General features: G+C 39.6%; 1 protein-coding gene across 1 annotated transcript; it reads left to right on the forward strand.

Moving 5' to 3' along the window:
- The first annotated feature begins 61 nt into the window (after positions 1-61).
- Positions 62-15784, forward strand: FGFBP3 (fibroblast growth factor binding protein 3). Its single transcript, XM_010381312.2, has 3 exons — positions 62-87; positions 14053-14132; positions 14482-15784. Exon 3 carries the CDS (start codon positions 14559-14561, stop codon positions 15345-15347), a length of 789 nt encoding a protein of 262 aa, XP_010379614.1. The 5' UTR covers positions 62-87; positions 14053-14132; positions 14482-14558; the 3' UTR covers positions 15348-15784.
- Positions 15785-20469: the final 4685 nt, after the last annotated feature.

Raw genomic sequence — 20469 nt, forward strand, 5'->3', positions numbered from 1 at the left:
GCGCGTTGGGTTTGGTGGCACGCGCCTAAATAAAAGCGCTTTGTGCTGATACGGAGATGATGTCTAGCCTTAAGACTAGGGAAGGAGGTAAAATAAGGGTCCCCTTATTAAACAGAGAAGGAAAAAGTCGATTTAGTCCAAGTCCTGGAACTTCAAAACCTTGGTTTCTAATTCCATACCACCCAGATTCTGCTTCCCATCAGACTGCTTCTAGGAAGCAAGATCAGAAGGACCTTAAGATGGGCTTGTCCAGGTGGTGAAGCCAGTGGGAGGAGTGAAAGCCAGAAGTCGCTATGACGCTGAAGAAATGGCTCAGATGTTTGTCATTGTTTGCCAGAAGTTCTGCCTAGGTATTGGAGAGGTCTTCTGACCAACGATTTTGCCAAGTTAGATTTCTCAATTGTTTGTGTTGTTTGTACCATCATTTTCTCAGCCAGCCAGATTTGAAAACTACTAATCTTAAATTTTTGTTCTTTTGGGGGACTTATCTGGCTTTTCAATAGTTTTAAGTTCATTAGGCTTTTAAACACTTATGCCAGGCCGTTGTCATCTTACACTTGATTTGTTGTTGTTGTTGTTGTTGTTGTTGTTGTTGTTGTTGTTGTTACTCGAGTTTCGCTCTGTCGCCCAGGCTGGAGTGCAGTGGCGCGATCTCGGCTCACTGCCAACCTCCGCCTCCCGGGTTCAAGCGATTCTAAATGTGCCTCAACCTCCCGAGTAGCTAGGAGGCACAAGGGCCCTACGCCTGGCCAATTTTTTTGTATTTTTTAGTAGAGACGGAGTTTCGCCATGTTGGCCAGGCTGGTCTCCTACTCCTGGCCTCAAGTGATCCGCCCGTCTCAGCCTCCCGAAGTGCTGGGATTACAGGTGTGAGCCACTGCGCCTGGCCCTTAAACTTGATTTTTATGCTAGTAGTCAAAATAATATTTCTCCAATTTTCAAGTCAGCCCATTTTATAGGCCACCAACAGATTAATGTTCAAAAAAACCTCACTGCTTTTTATCATGTGGCTCCTATGCTTATAAAGCAGGTCCATTGGCTTCTCATTACCTGAAGAGGCTACGTCTCAATCCTTGAGTCTGTTTTTCATCTGTAAAATGAGGCTAATGAGAAGTACTGCAGAAGATTGTGGGAATAAAATTAGGTCATGAATCTAGAAGAGCTTACAAGAACTTTGTAAACCATAAAGTAGCATATATGTATGTAAAGAGAAAGAAACTAACAAGTACCTGCTCTGTGCTGGGCACATGACATACATTATCCATATAATTTGTAGGGAAACCCTGAAAAGTTACTTTTAATCTTCGTGGACAAAGAAACTAAGCTCAGAAAGGTTAAGTAATTTGCCTCAAGATCCAAGCTAGTGATAATATTTATTGTCCAGTCACTCAGCAAATGTTTGTCATCTCTCTGTATCAGAAACTATGCTTGGCGGTGTTTATACTATTGAAATCTAATCAAGTTGATGTTCGACATATCTTTACATTTTCACTTTAGTCACATACCTGCCTCATCAGTTTATCTCCTACCATTCAATAACAAGCAGATGCTTTTTACTGATTGTGTACAACATGCATTTAGCCAAAATTAAGCACCTACCATATGAGAGATTGGAACTTCTGAAGAAACCAGAACAGACAAGGTGCCTACTCTGGTTAAATTTACATTCAAATGAAAGGAAAAAGAAAATAAACAGATCAACACTGAAAATATATTTATGTGCTACGTAAAGAGAATGATGGGATTAATGGTATGATTAAAGACCTCCTCTTACTGCGTAAATCAGGGAAAAACAGGATTAGCTTAAGCTGAGCCCTAAATGACAAGAGGTAGGTAAATGTGTGACAGTCTGGGAGCCTTCCAGGAAGAGGGTATACGTAGTGCAAAGGTGTAAGAGAAGTCTGCTCTGTTGGGAAATCAGATAGGAGAAGTAGAAAGGGGTCATGGTAAGGAATTTGGACTTTATATGAAGTAGAAAGTCATAGAGTTTTAAGCAAGTAAGTAAAATATCTGAGTTATATTTTTTAAATCTTTTTAATTTTAGATAATTGAATATGTAATCTAAATGGCATTAGAAGAGAGGAAAGGACTGGTGGTGTAGATTTGTAAAGGATGGTGTTATAATCAAATACATTGATATTGGACTGGCTTGTTTGTAAATCCTTTCTCACCACAGTTAATCGCAGTGTCTTGAGGGGGAATTTTAAAACCTCTCTAAACTTCATCTGGGAAATGAGGATAATAATAGTACTCATAGGGTTGTGGTGATGATTACATTAATGCACATAAAACGTTTAACCAAGTGACTGCCACAAGAAGCCCTCAAAAATATTATTAACTACATTGCTTATTGTTTTTGTTAACAATGAAACCTTGAGTAAGTAGCAACTTCTAGTCTCAATTTATTCAGCTGTGAAATGGGGATAATGATAGTTCCAGTTCACCACCCTTATCTATACTAGTTCATCACCCCTGCCAGATGGTTTTCTGAGTTAAGAATTATTTAGGTTTTGAAAAGTAATCCAATGATTATACCTTGTATTATGCAACACCCCAACAGCTTCTAGGGCAGTACTCTATAATCAAATATATTTATAGAGCTGCAGCAAAATGTATGACTAACCATACTAAGAGGAATAAGTAAAAGACTATAGATATATGCCAGTTCAGGCCAGGATTTGCTGCCAAATATATATTTTTGAGATGGCGTCTTGCTATGTTGCCCAGGCTGGTCTTGAACCCCTGGGCTCAAGCAGTCCTCCTATCTCAGCCTCATGAGTAGCTGGGACTATAGGTGAGTTTTTAAAAGTGTGGTTTTCAGACCATTTTCAATTTCAGAATTGTAAATAATAGATCATGAACCTGTACTTATAGAATCATCATAAGAAAGAAATGAGTTCATACATGATACACTTAGAAAATACTAAGTATTAGCCAGGCGTGATAGATCATGCCTGTCATCCCAGCACATTGAGAGGCTGATGTGGGAAGATCGCTTGAGCCCAGGAGTTCGAGACCAACCTGGGCAACATAGGGAGACCTCATCTCTACAAAAAAAAAAAAAAAAAAAAAAAATTTAAATTAGCCAGCTGTTGGTGGCATGTGCCTATAATCTCAGCTACTCAGGAGGCTGAGGTGGGAGGATCCCTTGAGCCCAGGAACTTGAGGCAGCAGTAAGCCATGATCATGCTACTGTACTCTAGCCTGGGTGACAGAGGAAGACCCTGTTTCAAAGAAAAGACAAGACTAAGTATTAAATAAATATTAACTGTTATGATTAACTATTTTAGTTATTATTATTTATAATAATAACAATATATACCATTAAGTGAACAAATATTCACATTATGGGAGTTAAGGAGAAGCGATAATGAAAAAGAAAGCTTATTAAGTGAAATTATTGCTTTAAAAAACCTTTCAAGTCATGGGACAGATATAGAGAGGCAGATTCATAGAACTGAAAGATCCCCCAATAAATACAGCCCAAAGACATCCTCACCAAGGCACATGATAATCACACTGTCAAAATTTAAAGAAAAATAAAGAATTTTAAAACCAGCAAGAGAAAAGTGTCAAGTCACATATATGGGAATCTCCATTAGACTACCAGTGGATTTCTCAGGAGAAACCTTATAGGCCAAGAAAGAATCAGATTATATACTCAAAGTGCTGAAAGGAAAACAAAAACAAAAAAACTGTCAGCCAAGAATACCACACCCAACAAAGCTGACCTTCAGAAATGAAGAAGAAATAAAGTTTTTCCCAAACAAGCAAAAGCTGAAGAAACTCATCACTACTAGGCCTGCCCTACAAGAAATGCCTAATAGATGTTTATTTCTTTTCTTTCTTTCCTCTTTCTTTTCTTTTCTTTTCTTTCTTTCTTTCTTTTCTTTCTTTCTCTCTTTCTCTCTTTCTCTGTCTCTCTCTCTCTCTCTTTCTCTTTCTTTCTTTCCTTTTTTTTGCTTTTTCTTTGATGTCTTGCTCTTGTCCCCCAGGCTGGAGTGCAATGGTGCAATCCTGGCTCACTGCAACCTCCGCCTCCTGGGTTCAAGCAATTCTCCTGCCTCAGCCTCCCGAATAGCTAGGATTACAGGCAACTGCCACCACACCTGGCTAATTTTTGCATTTTTAGTAGAGACGGGGTTTCACCATGTTGCCCGGGTTGGTCTCGAACTCCTGACCTCAGGTGATCCACCTGCCTCGGCCTCCCAAAGTGCTGGGCTTTCTTGCTTTCTTCCTTTCTTCATTCCTTCTTTTCTTTTCTCTTCTCTTTTTCTCTTCTCTTTTTCTCTTTCTTTCTTTCTTTTATTGACAGGGTCTTGCTTTGTTGCTGGAATTCAGTGGCACAATCATGACTCACTGCCACCTTGAATTCCTCCCAAGTAGATGGAACTATAGGCATGTACCACTGTGCCCAGCTAATATTTATTTCTTTCTTTATTGTAGAGATGGAGTCTTGACATCTTGCTTAGGCTGGTCTCAAACTTCTGGACTCCAGTGATCCTCCTGTCTTGGCCTCCCAAAGTGTTAAGATTATAGGTATGAGCCACCATGCCCAGCCATGGAGTTCTAGTATAAACAAAAGGATGATAATAATTATCATGAATACATATGAAAGTATAAAACTCACTAGTAGAGATAAGTATGTAGATAAACCCAAAATACTCCAATGCTGTACTGGTGGTATGTGAATTATACATATCTCTAGTAGAAAGGTCAAAAGTCAAAAGGATAAAAAAAATAACAAAAGCTACAATAAATTGTTAAATAATATACAATATAAAAAGGTGTAAATTGTGACATCAAAAACACAAATTGTGTAGCTGGGCATGGCATGTGCCTGTAAACTCAGCAACTCAGGAGGCTGTGGTGGGAGGATCATTTGAGCCTAGAAGTTCAAGATCAGTCTAGACAATGTAGCAAGACCTTGTCTCTAAAAAAAAAAAAAAAAAAAAAAAGAAGAAAAAAACCCACAGTATGTAGAGGAGAAAAGTCTAGAGTTTTTGCATGCAACAGATGTTATCAGCTAAAAACAGTTGACTATAACTATAAGATGTTTTACGTAAGCCTCATGATAACCATAGCAGTTATGCAAACAATAAAGAGAAAGAAAACAAATCTTAGAATCTCTTAGTACAGAGGATTATCAAATTTTTTTAATTAAAGAGAAATAAACAAAGGTGCTACAAAACAACCGGATATAAAATAACAAAGTAAAAATAGTAAGTCCTTCCTTTAATAATAATCTTGAATGTAGTTGGACTAAATTCCCCAGTCAACAGACATAGAGTTGCTAAATATATTTTTAAAATAAGATCCAACTATATGCTCTCTAGAGGAGATCAAATTAAGCCTTAACGATACACACAGGCTGAAAGTAAAGAGATGAAAGAAGGTATTCTATGCAAATGGTAACCAAAAAAGAGCAGGGAGGCCAGGCATAGTGGTTCACACCTGCAATCCCAGTATTTTGGAAGGCCAAGGTGGGAGGCTCACTCGAGCCCAGGAGTTGGAGCCCAGCCTGGGCATTGTAGGGAGACCTCACCACTACAAAAATATTTAAAATTTAACCAAGCGTGGTGGCATGCACCTGTAGTTCCAGCTACTCAGGAGCCTGAGGCAGGGGGATTACTTGAGCCCCGGAGGTCAAGGCTGTGGTAAGCAATGTTTGTGCCACTGCACTCCAGCCTGGAAAACAGAATGAGACCCTGTCTCAAAAAAAAAAAAAAAAAAAAAAGCAGAGGTTGCTATACTTATGTCTGATAAAATAGACTTTGAGTCAAATCCTGTCACAAGAGACAAAGATGGTCATTATTTAATGATAAAGGGGTCAATCCATCAAGAGGAAAATATATATGAACCTAACATTGGAATACTTAAATACATAAAGCAAATATTAATGAACATAAAGGGTCAAATAGACAGCAATACAATAATAGTAGGAGACTTTGATATCCCACTTTCAATGATTGATAGAGCAACTGAACAGAAAATTAATAAGGAAATACTGGACTTGAATTGCACTTTTGGCCAAATGAACCTCACAGATACACACAGAACTTTCCACCCAACAGCAGCAGAATACACATTTTTTCTCTAGTGTACATGGAACATTCTCCAGGATAGAGCATATGTTAAGCCACAAAACTAGTCTTAACAAGCTTATAAAGTCATATCTAGTATTTTTTTCAGACCATAGAGGTATGAAACTAGAAATCAATAACAGAAGGAATCTTTAAAAATTCACAAATATGTGGAAATTAAGCAACATGCTCTTGAGCAATCAATGGATCAAAGAAGAAATCAAAAGGTAAATTTACAAAAAGCTTGAGGCAAATAACAATGGAAACATAACACATCTGCAGCAAAAGCAGTTCTAAGAGAGAAGTTTATAGCAACAAACGCCTACATTAAAAAAGAAGAACACATATCGTTTAACATTATGCCTCAAGGAACTAGAAAAAGAAGCATAAACTAAACCCAAAATTAACAGAAGGGAGGAAACAATGAAATCAGAACAGAAATAAAACAAATAGAGAACAGAAAAACCATAGAAAGAATAAAACTAAGAGTTGGTTTTTTTGAACAAATAAATAAAATTGATAAATCATCTAAGAGAAAAAGAGAAGACTCAAAAAATCAGAGTGAAGAAATTACAACCAATGTCTCAGAAATAAAAAAACAAGATTATAAGGGACTATTATGAATAAGTATATGCCAATAAATTGGATAACCTAGAAAAAATGGATAAATTTCTAGAAAAATACAAGCTACCAAGTTTGAGCCAGGAAGAAATAGAAAGCATGAGCCGACTAATAACAAATAAAGAGATTGAAGTAGTAATAAAAAACCGGGAGCAGTGGCTCACGCCTGTAATCCCAACACTTTGGGAGGCCAAGGCGGGCAGATCACCTGAGGTGAGGAGTTCAAGACCAGCCTGGCCAACATGGCGAAAACCCATCTCTACTAGAAATACAAAAATTATCTGGGCCTGGTGGTGGGTGCCTGTAATCCCAGCTACTTAGGAGGCTGAGGCACAAGAATTGCTTGAACCTGTGAAGCTGGGGTTGCTGTGAGCCAAGTTAGCCAATGCAGTGAGCCAGTGCACTCCACCCTGGACGACAGAGCAAGACTCCATCTCAAAAAAAACAAGAAACACCACATGTGGTGGCTCACGCCTATAATTCCAGCACTTTGGGAGGCCAAGGCAGGCAGATTACCTGAGGTCGGGAGTTCAAGACCAGTCTGACCGTCATGGAGAAACTCCGTCTCTACTAAAAATACAAAATTAGCCGGGCATGGTGGCGCATGTCTGTAATCCCAGCTACGTGGGAGGCTGAGGCGGGAGAATCGCTTGAACCTGGGAGGCGGAGGTTGCGGTGAACCGAGATTGCACCATTGCACTCCAGCCTGGGCAACAACAGCGAAACTCTGTCTTTAAAAAAAAAAAAAAAAAAAAACAAGAAACAAAAAAATAACAAACTGCCCAATAAAGCTGAGGGAATATTTCCAAATAAACTTTGTGAGGCCATCTTCACTTTGATACCTAAGTGAAAGACATCACAAGAAAAGAAAACTAGAGGACAATCTCTCTGATGAATATTAATACAAAAATTCTCAATAAGATATTAGCAAGCTGAATTTAACAATACATAAAAAAGATTATACATCATGACCAAATGAGAATTATCCTAGCCATACAAGTCTGGTGTAACATGCTTATCAATCAATGTGATAGATTTAACAAAATGAAAGATAAAAACTACATGATCATCTCAATCGATTTGGGAAAAGCATTCAATAAAGTCCAACATTTCTTCTTGATAAAAACTTACAGTAATTTCGGTATAGAAGGAAAGTTCCTCAATGTAATAAAAGCCATTTATGAAAAACCCACAGCTAGCATATGTTAGTTCCTCATATAATCAATGGGGAAATATTGAAAGCTTTTCCTCTGAGATGTAGTAAAAGACAAAGGCAAGGATGCCCAGTCTCACCACTTCTGTGTAACACAGTACGAGAAGTACTACCAAGAGCATACAGACAAGAAAAATAAAAAGCATCCAAATTATAAAAGAAGTAAAATTATCTCTATTACAGATGACATTATCTTATTTTTTAAAACTTTAAAGATTTCACAAAAACCTATTAGAACCACTAAATGAATTGAGTAGTTTCAGAATACAAAATGAACATACAAAAATCAGTAGCATTTTTATACACATAATGACCTAACAGAAAAAGAACGCAAGAAAACAATCCCATTTATGATAGGATGAAAAAGTAAAATAAAATAAAATAAAATACTTAGGAATAAATTTAACCGAGGTATAAAAATTACACTGAAAACTGTAAAACATTGATGAAAGAAATTGAAGAAAACACAGATAAATGGAAAGCTACCCCATGCTCATGGATTGGAAGCATTAATATTGTTAAAATATCCATAGTACCTAAAGCAATATACAGATTCAACACAATCCCTACAAAAATCCCAATGTGATTCTTCACAGAAATGGAAAAGCAATCCTAAAATTTGTATGGAAACATGAAAGACCATGAATTACCAAGACAATTCCGAGAAAGAAAAACAAAGTTGGAGGCATTATACTTCCTGATTTTAAATTATATTAAAGCCTATAATCCCAGCACTTTTGGAGGTTGAGACAGGAGGATTGCTTTAGCCCAGGAGTTTGAGACGAGCCTGGGTAACATAGTGACACTGTGTCTCTACGAAAAGTAGAAAAAATTATCCAGGTGGCACATGGAATTTTATGTGGTGGCACATGTCTGTAGTCCCAGCCATTTGGGAGGCTGATGTGGGAGGATTGCTTGAGCCCAGAGTTTGAGGCTGCAGTGAGCCATGATCATGCCACTGCCTTCCAGCCTGGGCAACACAGCAAGACCCTGTCTAAAAAAAAATTATATTGTAAAGCTTTAGTAATCAAAGCAGTAATAGTACTGGCATAAAAACAGACACATAGAACAATGGAACAGAATAGAGAACCAAGAAATAAATTCAAACATATATGGTCAACTAATTTTTGACAACAGACACAATGGGAAAGGGTAGTCTCAATAGTGCTGGGAAAACTGGATTTCCATTTGCAAAAGAATGATATTTGACCATTATCTTACACTATACCAAAACATCAACTCAAAATGGATAAAGAACCTAATTGTAAGACTAGGAACTATCAAACTCCCAGAAGAGAAGATAGGGGAAAATCTCCTAGACATGGGCCTTGGCAATGAGTTTTGGACATCACACCAAAAGCTCAAGCCACAAAAGCGACAATAAATAAATGGTACTACATGAAACTAGAAAGCTTCTGGACAGCCAAGGAAACAGTCAACAAATAAATGGCAGATTGGGAAAAAATATTTGTGAACCATGTATCAAATAAAGGGTTACTGTCCCAAATTTATCAAGCACTCATACAACTCAATGGTAGAGAAACAAATAACCTGATTTAAAAATGGGCAAAAAGACCTGAATACACATTTTTCCAAAGAAAACATGAAAATCACCAACAGGTATATGAAAAGGTGCACAACATCATTTATCATCAGAGAATTGTAAATCAAAACCACTATGAGATACTACCCCACACCTGTTATGATGGCTATTACCAAAAAGTCAAAAGATAAATGTTGGCAAGGACGTGGGGAAAAGATTGTACACTCTTGGTGAGAATGTAGATTGGTACAGCCATTATGGAAAACAGTGTAGAGATTTCTAAAGAAATTAAAAATCAACTACTATATGACCCAGAAATTCCCCTTGTGGGCATATATACAAAGAAAATGAAATGACCACTTCATAAAGATATCTGCACTTTCATGTTAATTGCAGCATTATTTACAACAGCCAAGGTATGGAAACAACCTAAGTGTGTAAACAAAATGTGGTATATACATACAATGGAATATTATTCAGACTTAAAAGTGAAATAAATTCAGACACATGCTATAACACAGATAAACCTTGAAGACATTGTGTTAAGTGAAGTAAGCCAATCACAAAGGACAAATACTGTAGGATTACACTTACCATAAGATATCTAGAGTAGTCAAATTCATAGAGACAGAAAGTAGAATGATGGTTGCCAGGGGCTGGGGGAAGGGAGGAATGGGTACAGGGTTTCAATTTTGGAGGACAAAGAAAAGTTCTGGAGATGGATAGCTATAAAGGTTGCATAACAGTGTGAATCTTTTTAATGTCACCAAAGAGTACACCTAAAAATAGTTAAAATGACAAATTTTATGTTATGCATATTATGCCACAATTTAAAAAAAAATAACTTCCCTTTTCTGCTACTGCATAATATGTCTATGTGCCCTTACTTTTTACTCTGGGAACAATGTTTGTGACAGCAAAACATGGTCTCTGGAGTATCTCTTAATTACAGCTGTTCAGATAATAATTTTTTTATTGTAATTAGAGCATTATGCCACAAGATGTCATTCTTTCATTTAAAAATGGTACCAATTCGATTCAGTAGTTAAAAAAAAAAAAAAAGGAATGCCAAGGCAACAGACAAAAGCCTGTGACTACTCATCCATGCTTCACACATACAAAGACAGTTTTCTGGGAAAGAAAGGGCTTCCATGTGTGAAATGTATTAATTAACTACTCTTATTTGTGAAATATGTTAATGTTTCTAATCTTCATAGGTACAAATTGGTTTTCATTATAAGTTGAATTGGTGTAATTAATTTTTATTTTTTTATTTTTATTTATTTTATTTTTTTTGAGAAAGAGTCTTGCTCTGTTGCCTAGGCTGGAGTGCAGTGGTATGATCTCGGCTCACTGCAAGCTCTGCCTCCCGGATTCAAGTGATTCTCCTGCCTCAGCCTCCCGAGTAGCTGGGATTACAGGCATGCACCACCACGCCCAGCTAATTTTTGTATTTTTAATAGAGACGGGGTTTTGCCATGTTGGCCAGGCTGGTCTCGAACTCCTGACGTCAAGTGATCCACCCGCCTTGGCTTCCCAAAGTGATGGGATTACAGGTGTGAGCCACCATGCCCAGCCTGAATTGGTATAATTAAGACATAACTAATAGTGAAATACAAAGACGAAACATAAAGATCACTGATCACTGAAAGATGTTAGTGGTTTTATCACTAAATGATGTGTGACCCTGGACAAGTTATTTAGTTTCCTCTGATGTTACCAGAGTGATAAAAACTTCCTTTCGGAAGTCAATATACATTACTATATGTTTAATATATACTACTATATATTTAAACACATTCTTCTAATTCTAAAGTATTTTGGTTTTTATAGTAATGAAACTATGATTGTTGAAATATAATACTAATAGGAGTTCAGTAATAGAAAATGCTATATGCAAGAGTACATTAGGAAATATAATAAGAATTCCTGATATCTTGGGGAAGTAGTTATGGAAAATGTTGACTTGTCTAAATAATTACAGTCAGAGGTATAAACTCTTGCAATTAAAAAAATCACATTTATTAATGAGAACATTTTTAAAAGATGATGGAATATTCTGAAGTTTAAAAACAGCTTTGCTAAGGTTCATTTCTGTGTGTCACTTTGTTTTTATATAGCTATAGTATATTTAAACAATAATGCTATCTTTTATAAGGGTTTGTCTGCTTACCTATTCTTTACTCAGACATTGATGTAGACTTGTCAGATTATTCTGAGTATTGTTAACAGTGCCTTTTCGATGGAATTCACACTCTTTGGCTGTCAACTTGTGCCATATACACACAAAATTTTGTGGAAGGCAGTTTTAACTTTTTGAAGAATATCTGTCAAAATTTAAGAAAACAAATGTATAAAATTCCATTTTTTTCCAGTGTTTAGCATTTCTAGTAAGCAGTGAGGTTTTTTGTGATGATGGCATTGTTGATAAGCTATACATGAGACTGCAGATTATATTGAATCATATTAAATGTACAAAAATAAAATATTAGATTTATATCAAATTTTCCAATTTGAACCAGTGGGGAAAATCCCGCAGAAATCAGTAAGTTTACATTTCAATTTCTATCTTATTTGACTAAGTGGACAGAGATTCTTTAAAATGTATAACCTGCCATTATGTAATTTGGTTTCATTTTATTCTACCTGTTGTGTGAGTGTAGTATATTTAATTTACTTTTTGTTACTCTTTACATACTGTTTATTTTTGTTACAGTTTTTAATTGAAGACGGACTCTTAAAATTGTATAGGACCAGTGTCTTATTAACATGATTAATATATTTAGAAAAGCCACATGAAACCCATGACAAAATGAGTGTGAATATTATTTCTAAAAATTTAGAAAATTTTATCTTTTTGCACGTATTATGTAAAATTATTTGTTTTACAATATCAAAATTTTTCATTTAAAGAAAAAAATGCCATGAAACATTTGAACTGATGAGCCACAGAACTTTAGTTGATTTTTTTTTCACTTTTTAGCATGCTAAATATACATCTGAGTTTAAATATTCTGTTTAATGGCCATTTATAAATTCAAACACTACCACTGGTCGGTTTTGTGTAATAGAATAAAAATATGTTACCTGCAGTGTAAGTACAGTACACTGTCAAATTCTTTTCCTTAGGGTGCACAGTAAATGTACAAATGGTTATAGGCCACTGTTTTGTAATATAGTACATTTCTGATCTATTATTCCTAACCTATTATAACGTTTGCAGAGAGAAAATAATTGAATTTTTCTAATAAGCTGTAAAATTATGCTAACTTCTACAAGTAGGCTTCTAAATAAAATTTTTGAAAAGTGAAAAAAAAAAAAAACAGCTTTGCTTGGTCAGCACTTTCAGAGGCTGAGGCAGGTGAATCATTTGAGGTCAGGAGTTCCAGACCAGACTGGCCAACATGGTGAAACCCCATTTCCACTAAAAATACAAAAATTAGCTGGGCGTTGTGGCAGGCGCCTGTAATTCCAGCTACTCGGGAGGCTGAGGCAGGAGAATCGCTTGAACCGGGAAGGCGGAGGTTGCAGTGAGTGAGAGAGAGTGCAGTGAGTGGTGAGATAGCACCATTGCACTCCAGCCTGGGCGACAGAGTGAGCCCCCATCTCAAAACAAACAAACAAAACAAAGAAACTTCCGCACACACACAATCCCCCCCTCTACAAAAAGCAGCTTTGCTTAAATGTGACATTTTCAAGATCCAAGAACACATTCATTCTCTCTCTCTCTCTTTTTTTCTTTGTTTTTTGAGACGCAGTCTCGCTCTGTCCCCCAGGCTGGAGTGCAATGGCGCGATCTAGGCTCACTGCAACCTCCGCCTCCCGGGTTCAAGTAATTCTCCTGCCTCAGCCTCCCGAGTAGCTGGAATTACAGGAGTCTGCCACCACGCCCGGCTAATTTTTGTATTTTTAGTAGAGACGGGGTTTCACCAGGCCAGGCTGGTCTCGCATTCTTAACTATTATACCATTTCAATTGGTAATCTTACCTTGCGACTACTCTAATACAAACAATTTTTTTAAACTTCTAATTTTTGGAGGACATTTATAACTGATTTATAATACCTAAAAATAATCAAAAGCCCAAATGTCTACTCCTGGGTGAACTGCTGGGCACTATTGTATGTTAATAAACTAGGATATTTTATTTTTATTAGTAGTAACAATTATTAAGATTGAGAGTCTTAGGATAAGAAAGGCTACTGGAAATAATAGGTGAAAATATAGAACTCAGAATATGAGAAATAGAATGTAAATAATTGTGTAAAAAATGTCTAGTTTAGAATACTGAAGTTTGTTTTGTTTCATTTTACTTAACTTTTAAAACTTAGATATTTTGTTTAATTTTTATTTTTTGGATAAAAACTTGGTTAATTTTGCCTAATTACTTTAAACATTGGAAGCAAAATACAAGATTTATATTTCATGCTACAGGACAGCTTCCATCATCCATCTACAGAGAGAGAGATAGAGTGAGAAAGAAAGAGAGAGAGAGAGAGTGCGGCGGTGATAAGTCTTCCAGAGCGAGAGAAATCTGGGAGGGGCGAAGAAGGGTAGGCCTCTTCTGTTCCATTGATACCACATTCATTCACAGGAGCCGGCTAAAACAGACTACTCCCCTGTGCAGTCGTTCCCTCTACCCTAATAAGGCTTTGGCGCCTCTCCCAGAACTCGGTAAGTTCAAAGTGTAGTAAAGTGCATGTTTCCAAGGAATCATCTGAAATGATTTTGTAGATAGTTTATTGGACGTTGGAGAAGGGAGAAAACGAAGGAAAGGGTAGAGGGGGCAATTATCACGCATCGTTTTGCTATCGTATTTGCAAAGGGAAGAAAATCTCAATGCATACATGGTTTGAAAGTGATTATTTAGACAGTAAGCAGTTTCCCTAGGAAAGCTCCTCGGGGGGTCTCCTCGCAGGCTGCAGCTTCCAGAAAGTCTGCGGAAGGGTAGTTCGCAGGTGCATGTGTCTGGGCGAAGCGCTGCGCCTAGCTCAGTTGGTGTTGTCTCTGCCTCTGTCCGCAGGTCCAGGGAATGCTCTCTGCCTGGTCCAGCCCCGACAGACGCGGTCCGAGAAGAGCGGAGCGCGGAAACCGCGGAGCATGAGTCCTCCGAGGCTGCGAGCGTCGCTGTCGCCGTCGCTGCTGCTGCTGCTGCTGCTGCTGAGTGGCAGTTGCCTGCTCGCGGCTGCTCGGAGGGAAAAGGGGGCTGCTGGCAACGTGGTGGAGCCGGTCCCCGGGCCCACGGGCGGCTCCTCGGGTCGCTTCCTCAGCCCCGAGCAGCACGCGTGCAGCTGGCAGCTCCTGCTTCCCGCCCCGGGGGCCGCAGCGGGCAGCGAGCTGGCGTTGCGCTGCCAGAGCCCGGACGGAGCACGCCACCAGTGCGCCTACCGTGGGGAGCCGCAGCGCTGCGCAGCCTACGCCGCTCGCCGCGCGCACTTCTGGAAGCAAGTGCTGGGCGGGCTGCGCAAGAAGCGGAGGCCCTGTCACGACCCCACGCCGCTCCAGGCCCGCTTGTGCGCGGGCAAGAAGGGCCACGGTGCCGAGCTGCGACTAGTGCCCCGCACGTCCCCGCCCGCACGCCCCTCCGCCACGGGATTCGCTGGGGAGTCCAAGCCCAGGGCCCGGAGCCAGGGACGGCCCCGGGAGCGTGCGCCCGGCCCAGCCGCTGGGACCCTGCCACCCCAAAGCGCACCGCCGAAAGAAAACCCCTCTGAGAGGAAGACCAACGAGGGCAAGAGGAAGGCGGCCGTGGTCCCCAACGAGGAGCGACCCATGGGGACCGGGCCCGACCCCGACGGGCTGGATGGGAACGCGGAGCTCGCGGAGACCTACTGCGCTGAGAAGTGGCACTCCCTCTGCAACTTTTTTGTCAATTTCTGGAACGGCTGAGACTGCCTGCCAGCTTAGGGAGGGATCGGGGGGGAGACGTGGGGAAGGGAAAGCTAAGGGCGTCTTAGACCGGGGACTACCATGATAGAGAATGGGGAGAAGTCCAGGTTCTCTAATGGGGCGGGGGCAAGGGTAAGGGTGGGGTGCTTGGGATAAGAGTGTAAGGGGTATGGAGAATCTCTGGGATAGCAGAGACGTTAAAAATTTTAAAGAGTCTCAGTCCTGTTTAAGAGCAGGAAAAATAATGGAAACAGAAATAGGAGTACCTTAAATGTGCAAAAACTGGAGACTGGGGAGAGAAATCGATGTCGAGAGAGGCTGAGAATAAGGGGGAGATAGAGTGACTAAGGTGATGTGAGTCCCATGTGGGGAGGGGGATGCAATGTTTATTGTTTAACATTTCTATTAAATGCAGCCATGAGCAATTGCCAACCTGAGTCAGGTTGAATCATGTCTTCTCACCTAATCAGCTAACAAGACTGCAGACTTCTTTCCCCTTTCTGAATTGGTATAAACTTGGATACGGCGTGGTGGGTGTCATAGATAACCTTTATAGGGACAGAAGCCTCACAGGTCAAAACTGGCTCCAGGAAAAGATTTGCAGAATGATTTCCTTTCCATTCTTTTAGAAGATCTACTTTTTTTTTTTTTTTTTTTTTTTTTTTTTTTTTTTTTTTTCCCCTAAGACAGGGCCTGGCTTGCCCAGGCTGGAGTGCAGTGGCTATTCACAGATGCAATAATAGGCACTGCAGTCTCCAACTCCTGGCCTCAAGGGATCCTCACATCTTAGCCTCCAGGATAGCTAGGAGTAGCTGGGACTACAAGCATGCACCACTGCACTTCGCTTGTAAGTGCTACTTTATTTTTGTTTTTGAGACAGGGTCTTGTGTCATCCAGGCTGGAGTGCAGTGGTGCAATTATGGCTCACTGCAGCCTCGACATTCCAGTCTCAAATGATCCTCCTGCCTCAGCCTCCGGAGTAGCTCGGACTACAGGGTTGTGCCACTAGAAGTGCTACTTTTTAACAAAATGGTGACTAATGTTCTGGAACTTTCCCATTAACCTGCATTTAGAAGTGAATTATAGATGTTGAGTGTTCCAGTAAAAAGTGATTCTGTTTATATTTGATGATATTTTTTAAAATAGCTAAAATGTAAGTATGTATCTCAGAGTCATTTTGACCATTATGGAAGTTGTATCTCTCTATTTCATGTAACTAATTATTAATGTGTTTCATTTGTGTGTGATGTAATGATAGACTGTGTATGTTAGGTGCTCAATAAAAACTGTATGGTTAGATTTAAAGAACTGACAAGGCAATGGAAATTCTACCTGCATTTGATCTACTTCCAAGTACACCTTGAATTAAGTTCTTAAACACGTCTTGAATTGCTGGGAAAAGACAGAAACTAAGAAGTTGACATAAAGCAAGAGTCACAAACTGGCAGCCCTATCATTGTTCTATTTGATTTACACCCTGGTTCTCTTTCTTTTTCCCTTCCTCCCCACTTTCCTCCCATCCATTGTTGAATCCGTGGATGCAGAGCCCATGGATATGGAGGGGCAGCTATATATATATATACACACATAGGAAAAAACATATATGTTTTTCCATTATGTATATGTGTGTGTGTGTGTGTGTGTGTGTGTTGCAACCACTTATTTGGGAGCTTGAAGTTAAAACCTCTTGGTCATTCCCTTCTTAACAAGGTGAGATCGCTTTATTCTGAATATTTTGGTCCTCCATTTGAAGCAAACCATTGCATACTACATTAAAACAACAACTTCATAGTCCTTGCACCCTAAACACCTATGATCTCAAGAACACAAAATTTGTTCAAAATAAATCAAAGTTAAATTCAAATTCTTCAAATAAGAGTAAGTCATTACTTTATTATTCTCTTAACTCTACAAGTTACATATGGTGGCAGACTATATGTAAGTATATATTTACTTACATGGTCCCTACCTCCTGGTACTCTCACCTCTGTGTATTCCCCTCTCTTTGATTATGTGCAGGGCCTGCGAATTGCTTCTAAGCATGGTGGGTATACTGTCACCTGAAAGATGTATCTTAGTTTTCCACATTCTGCTGACTGAAAGAAAACTCTGGGTAAGTTCCAGTCTTGCTTTCAACAGGGCAAGGTTCAAGGCCAAAACAAGAGTTCCAGAAAAGGTCAAGCTAGAAGCAGAAGGGGGTCAGGCCAACCTGAGTGGAAATGAATAATGGAGGCTCTAGGGAAGAATCAGTTTCCTTGCCCTTTCCAGCTTCTAGAGCTGTCCACATTCCTTGGCCCTTGGTTTCCTTCCATCTTCGAAGCCAACAATCATCTCATTCCAACCTCTGCTTTTATCATCACATCTCCTCCTCTGACTCTCTCTTTCTTGCCTCAACTTAAAAAGACACTTATAAATACACTGGGCCCATTCAAATAATCCAGGATAATTTTTCCATTTCAAGATCAGTTGGTTAACAGACTTAATTTTATCTGCAACCTTAATTTCCCATTGAAATATAATGCAATTTATCCCAATATATTCACAGGTTCTGGGGATTAAGATGTCAACACAGGGCAGGTGTGGGAGAGGTGGGGGGTGGGGTGGAGAGTGGGAGCATTATTCTGCTTACCACAAGTGGCTACGTCCAACAACGTGAACTCCAAAACAAAGGAAAAGGATAAAGAGGGACATTATATAATGAGAGAAGGATCAACTCACAAAAAAGACAACAATCCTAACTGTGAGTGTACCTAACAGTACAACAAAATCCATGAAGCAAAAGCTGATAGAATCGAAAGGAGAAATAGATAAATTCACTATTATATCTGGAGGCTTCAACATTTCTCTTTCAGTAATAAATAGAAAAAGAAGACAGAAAATCGGTAAGAATATAAAAGACCCGAACAATACTATCAACAAACTTGGCCTAATTGGCCTTTCTGGAATACTGTATCCTGTAACAGCAGACTACACATTTTCAAGTATTCACAGGACATTCACCAATATAGATCACATTCTGGACCATAAAATGAATTGCAACATATTTAAAACAATTTAAATAATACAAAGTATGTTCTTTGACCATAAAGGATTGAAGTTAGGAATCAATGAAAGGAGATTTGGAAGTTTTCCAGATATTTAGAAATCAAGCATACTTCCAGATAATCCATGGATCAGAGAGGAAGTCATAAGGGAAATCAGAAAATATTTTGCACTGAAAAATTATTCTTCTGCCTAGAAGTTTTAAGATTCTCTTCTTTAGGTAGGATTTCATTATTTGCTACGAGATGCCACTTTTCTTTGAAATATGATAGTGTTTTCAAAATGCAGATACCCAGCCAATGAGGTCATGAAATCCATTTAGTGCATTAAAAAAAAGGACAAAAGAAAATAGAATGTAGGCCGGATGCACTGGCTCATGCCTGTACTCTCAGCACCTTGGGAGGCCGAGGCAGGCAGATCATGAGGTCAGACGTTTGAGACCAGCCTGACCAACATGGTGAAACCCCATCTCTACTAAAAATACAAATATTAGCCAGGCATGGTGGCACATGCCTGTAATCCCAGCTACTCAGGAGGCTGAGCCAGGAGAATCGCTTGAACTGGGGAGGCAGAGGTTGCAGTGAGCCAAGATCGTGCCACTGCACTCCAGCCTGGGCAACAGAGGGAGACTTGGTCTCAAAAAAAAAAAAAAAAGAAAGAAAGAAAAGAAAACAGAATATAAAATGTCAGGCCAGGTGTGGTGGCTCACACCTGTAATCCCAGCCTTTGGGAAGCCAAGACAGGCAGATCTCTTGAGGTCAAGAGTTCGAGACGAGCCTGGCCAACTAGGTGAAACCCTGTCTCTACTTAAAATATAAAAATTTACCTGTAATTCCAGCACTTGGGGAGGCTGAGACGGGTGAATCACCTGAGGTTGGAAGTTCTGGACCAGCCTGACTAACATGGAGAAACCTCATCTCTACTAAAAATACAAAATTAGCAGATCATGGTAGTGCATGCCTGTAATCCCAGCTACTCAGGAGACTGAGGCAGGAGAATCGCTTGAACCCAGGAGGCAGAGGTTGCAATATGCCAAGATCATGCCATTGCTCTCCAGCCTGGGTGACAGAGCGAGACTACGTCTGAAAAAAAAAATGGCCGGGTGTGGTGGCTCACGCCTGTAATGCCACCACTTTGGGAGGCTGAGACGGGCAGATCACCTGAGGTCAGGAGTTTGAGACCATCCTGGCCAGCATGGTGAAACCCCATCTCTACCAAAAATACAAAAATTAGCTGGGCGTGGTGATGGGTACCTGTAGTCCCAGCTACTTGGGAGGCTGAGGCAGGAGAATTGCTTGAACCCAGGAGGTGGAGGTTGCAGTGAGCTGAGATCATGCCACTGCACTCCAGCCTGGGGGACAAGAGTGAAACTCCATTTAAAAAAAAAAAAAGACTATAAAATGTTGGCCTGGCATGGTGGCTCATGTCTGTAATTCCAGCACTTTGGAAGGCAGAGGCAGGCAGATTGCTTGAACCCAGGAATTCGAGACCAGCCTAGGCAACATGGCGAAACCATGTATCCACAAAAAAATTTTTAAAAAACTTTTGCACTAAATGAACATAGGACATATCAAAATTTGTCTATTGTAGCTAAAGCATTACTTAGAGATAAATATAGAGCATTAAATGCACATATTAGAGAACGTAGGGGCAGAGCTAGAACAGAAGCCAGCTTTCCCCAGGCTTTCTATGATACAGCATTGCTGGCATTTCAGGATGAGAGTTTCTTCACTGCTCTTGGTGGTAAACTGCCAGTTATTCAGCCCAAATCTAGTCTCCCCTTTTTTTCCCTGAGTGCATGCCACCTAGCCAGATACATTTTCTAGCCTTTCTTGCAGAGAGATGTGATAAAAATGGCTACATTTTTTCCAAATGATTTGTGCAACTTCAATTTCAGTGTGCTTTAAAAGATATCGCTTGCCTTGAACTTTCTCTCCTTTCTCCTCTCTAAGCGGCGGGACTTAGATGCTCTTGCAATTCAACTTTAACCACGCAGAGGAATACATTACCCTAGAGGATGACAGTGTAATAAGATGGAAGGAATCTGAGTTCCTGAATAACCTCCTGGAAAACTGCCTCA

Source organism: Rhinopithecus roxellana, chromosome 11 (genome assembly GCF_007565055.1).
Source record: "Rhinopithecus roxellana isolate Shanxi Qingling chromosome 11, ASM756505v1, whole genome shotgun sequence".
NCBI lineage: Eukaryota > Metazoa > Chordata > Mammalia > Primates > Cercopithecidae > Rhinopithecus > Rhinopithecus roxellana.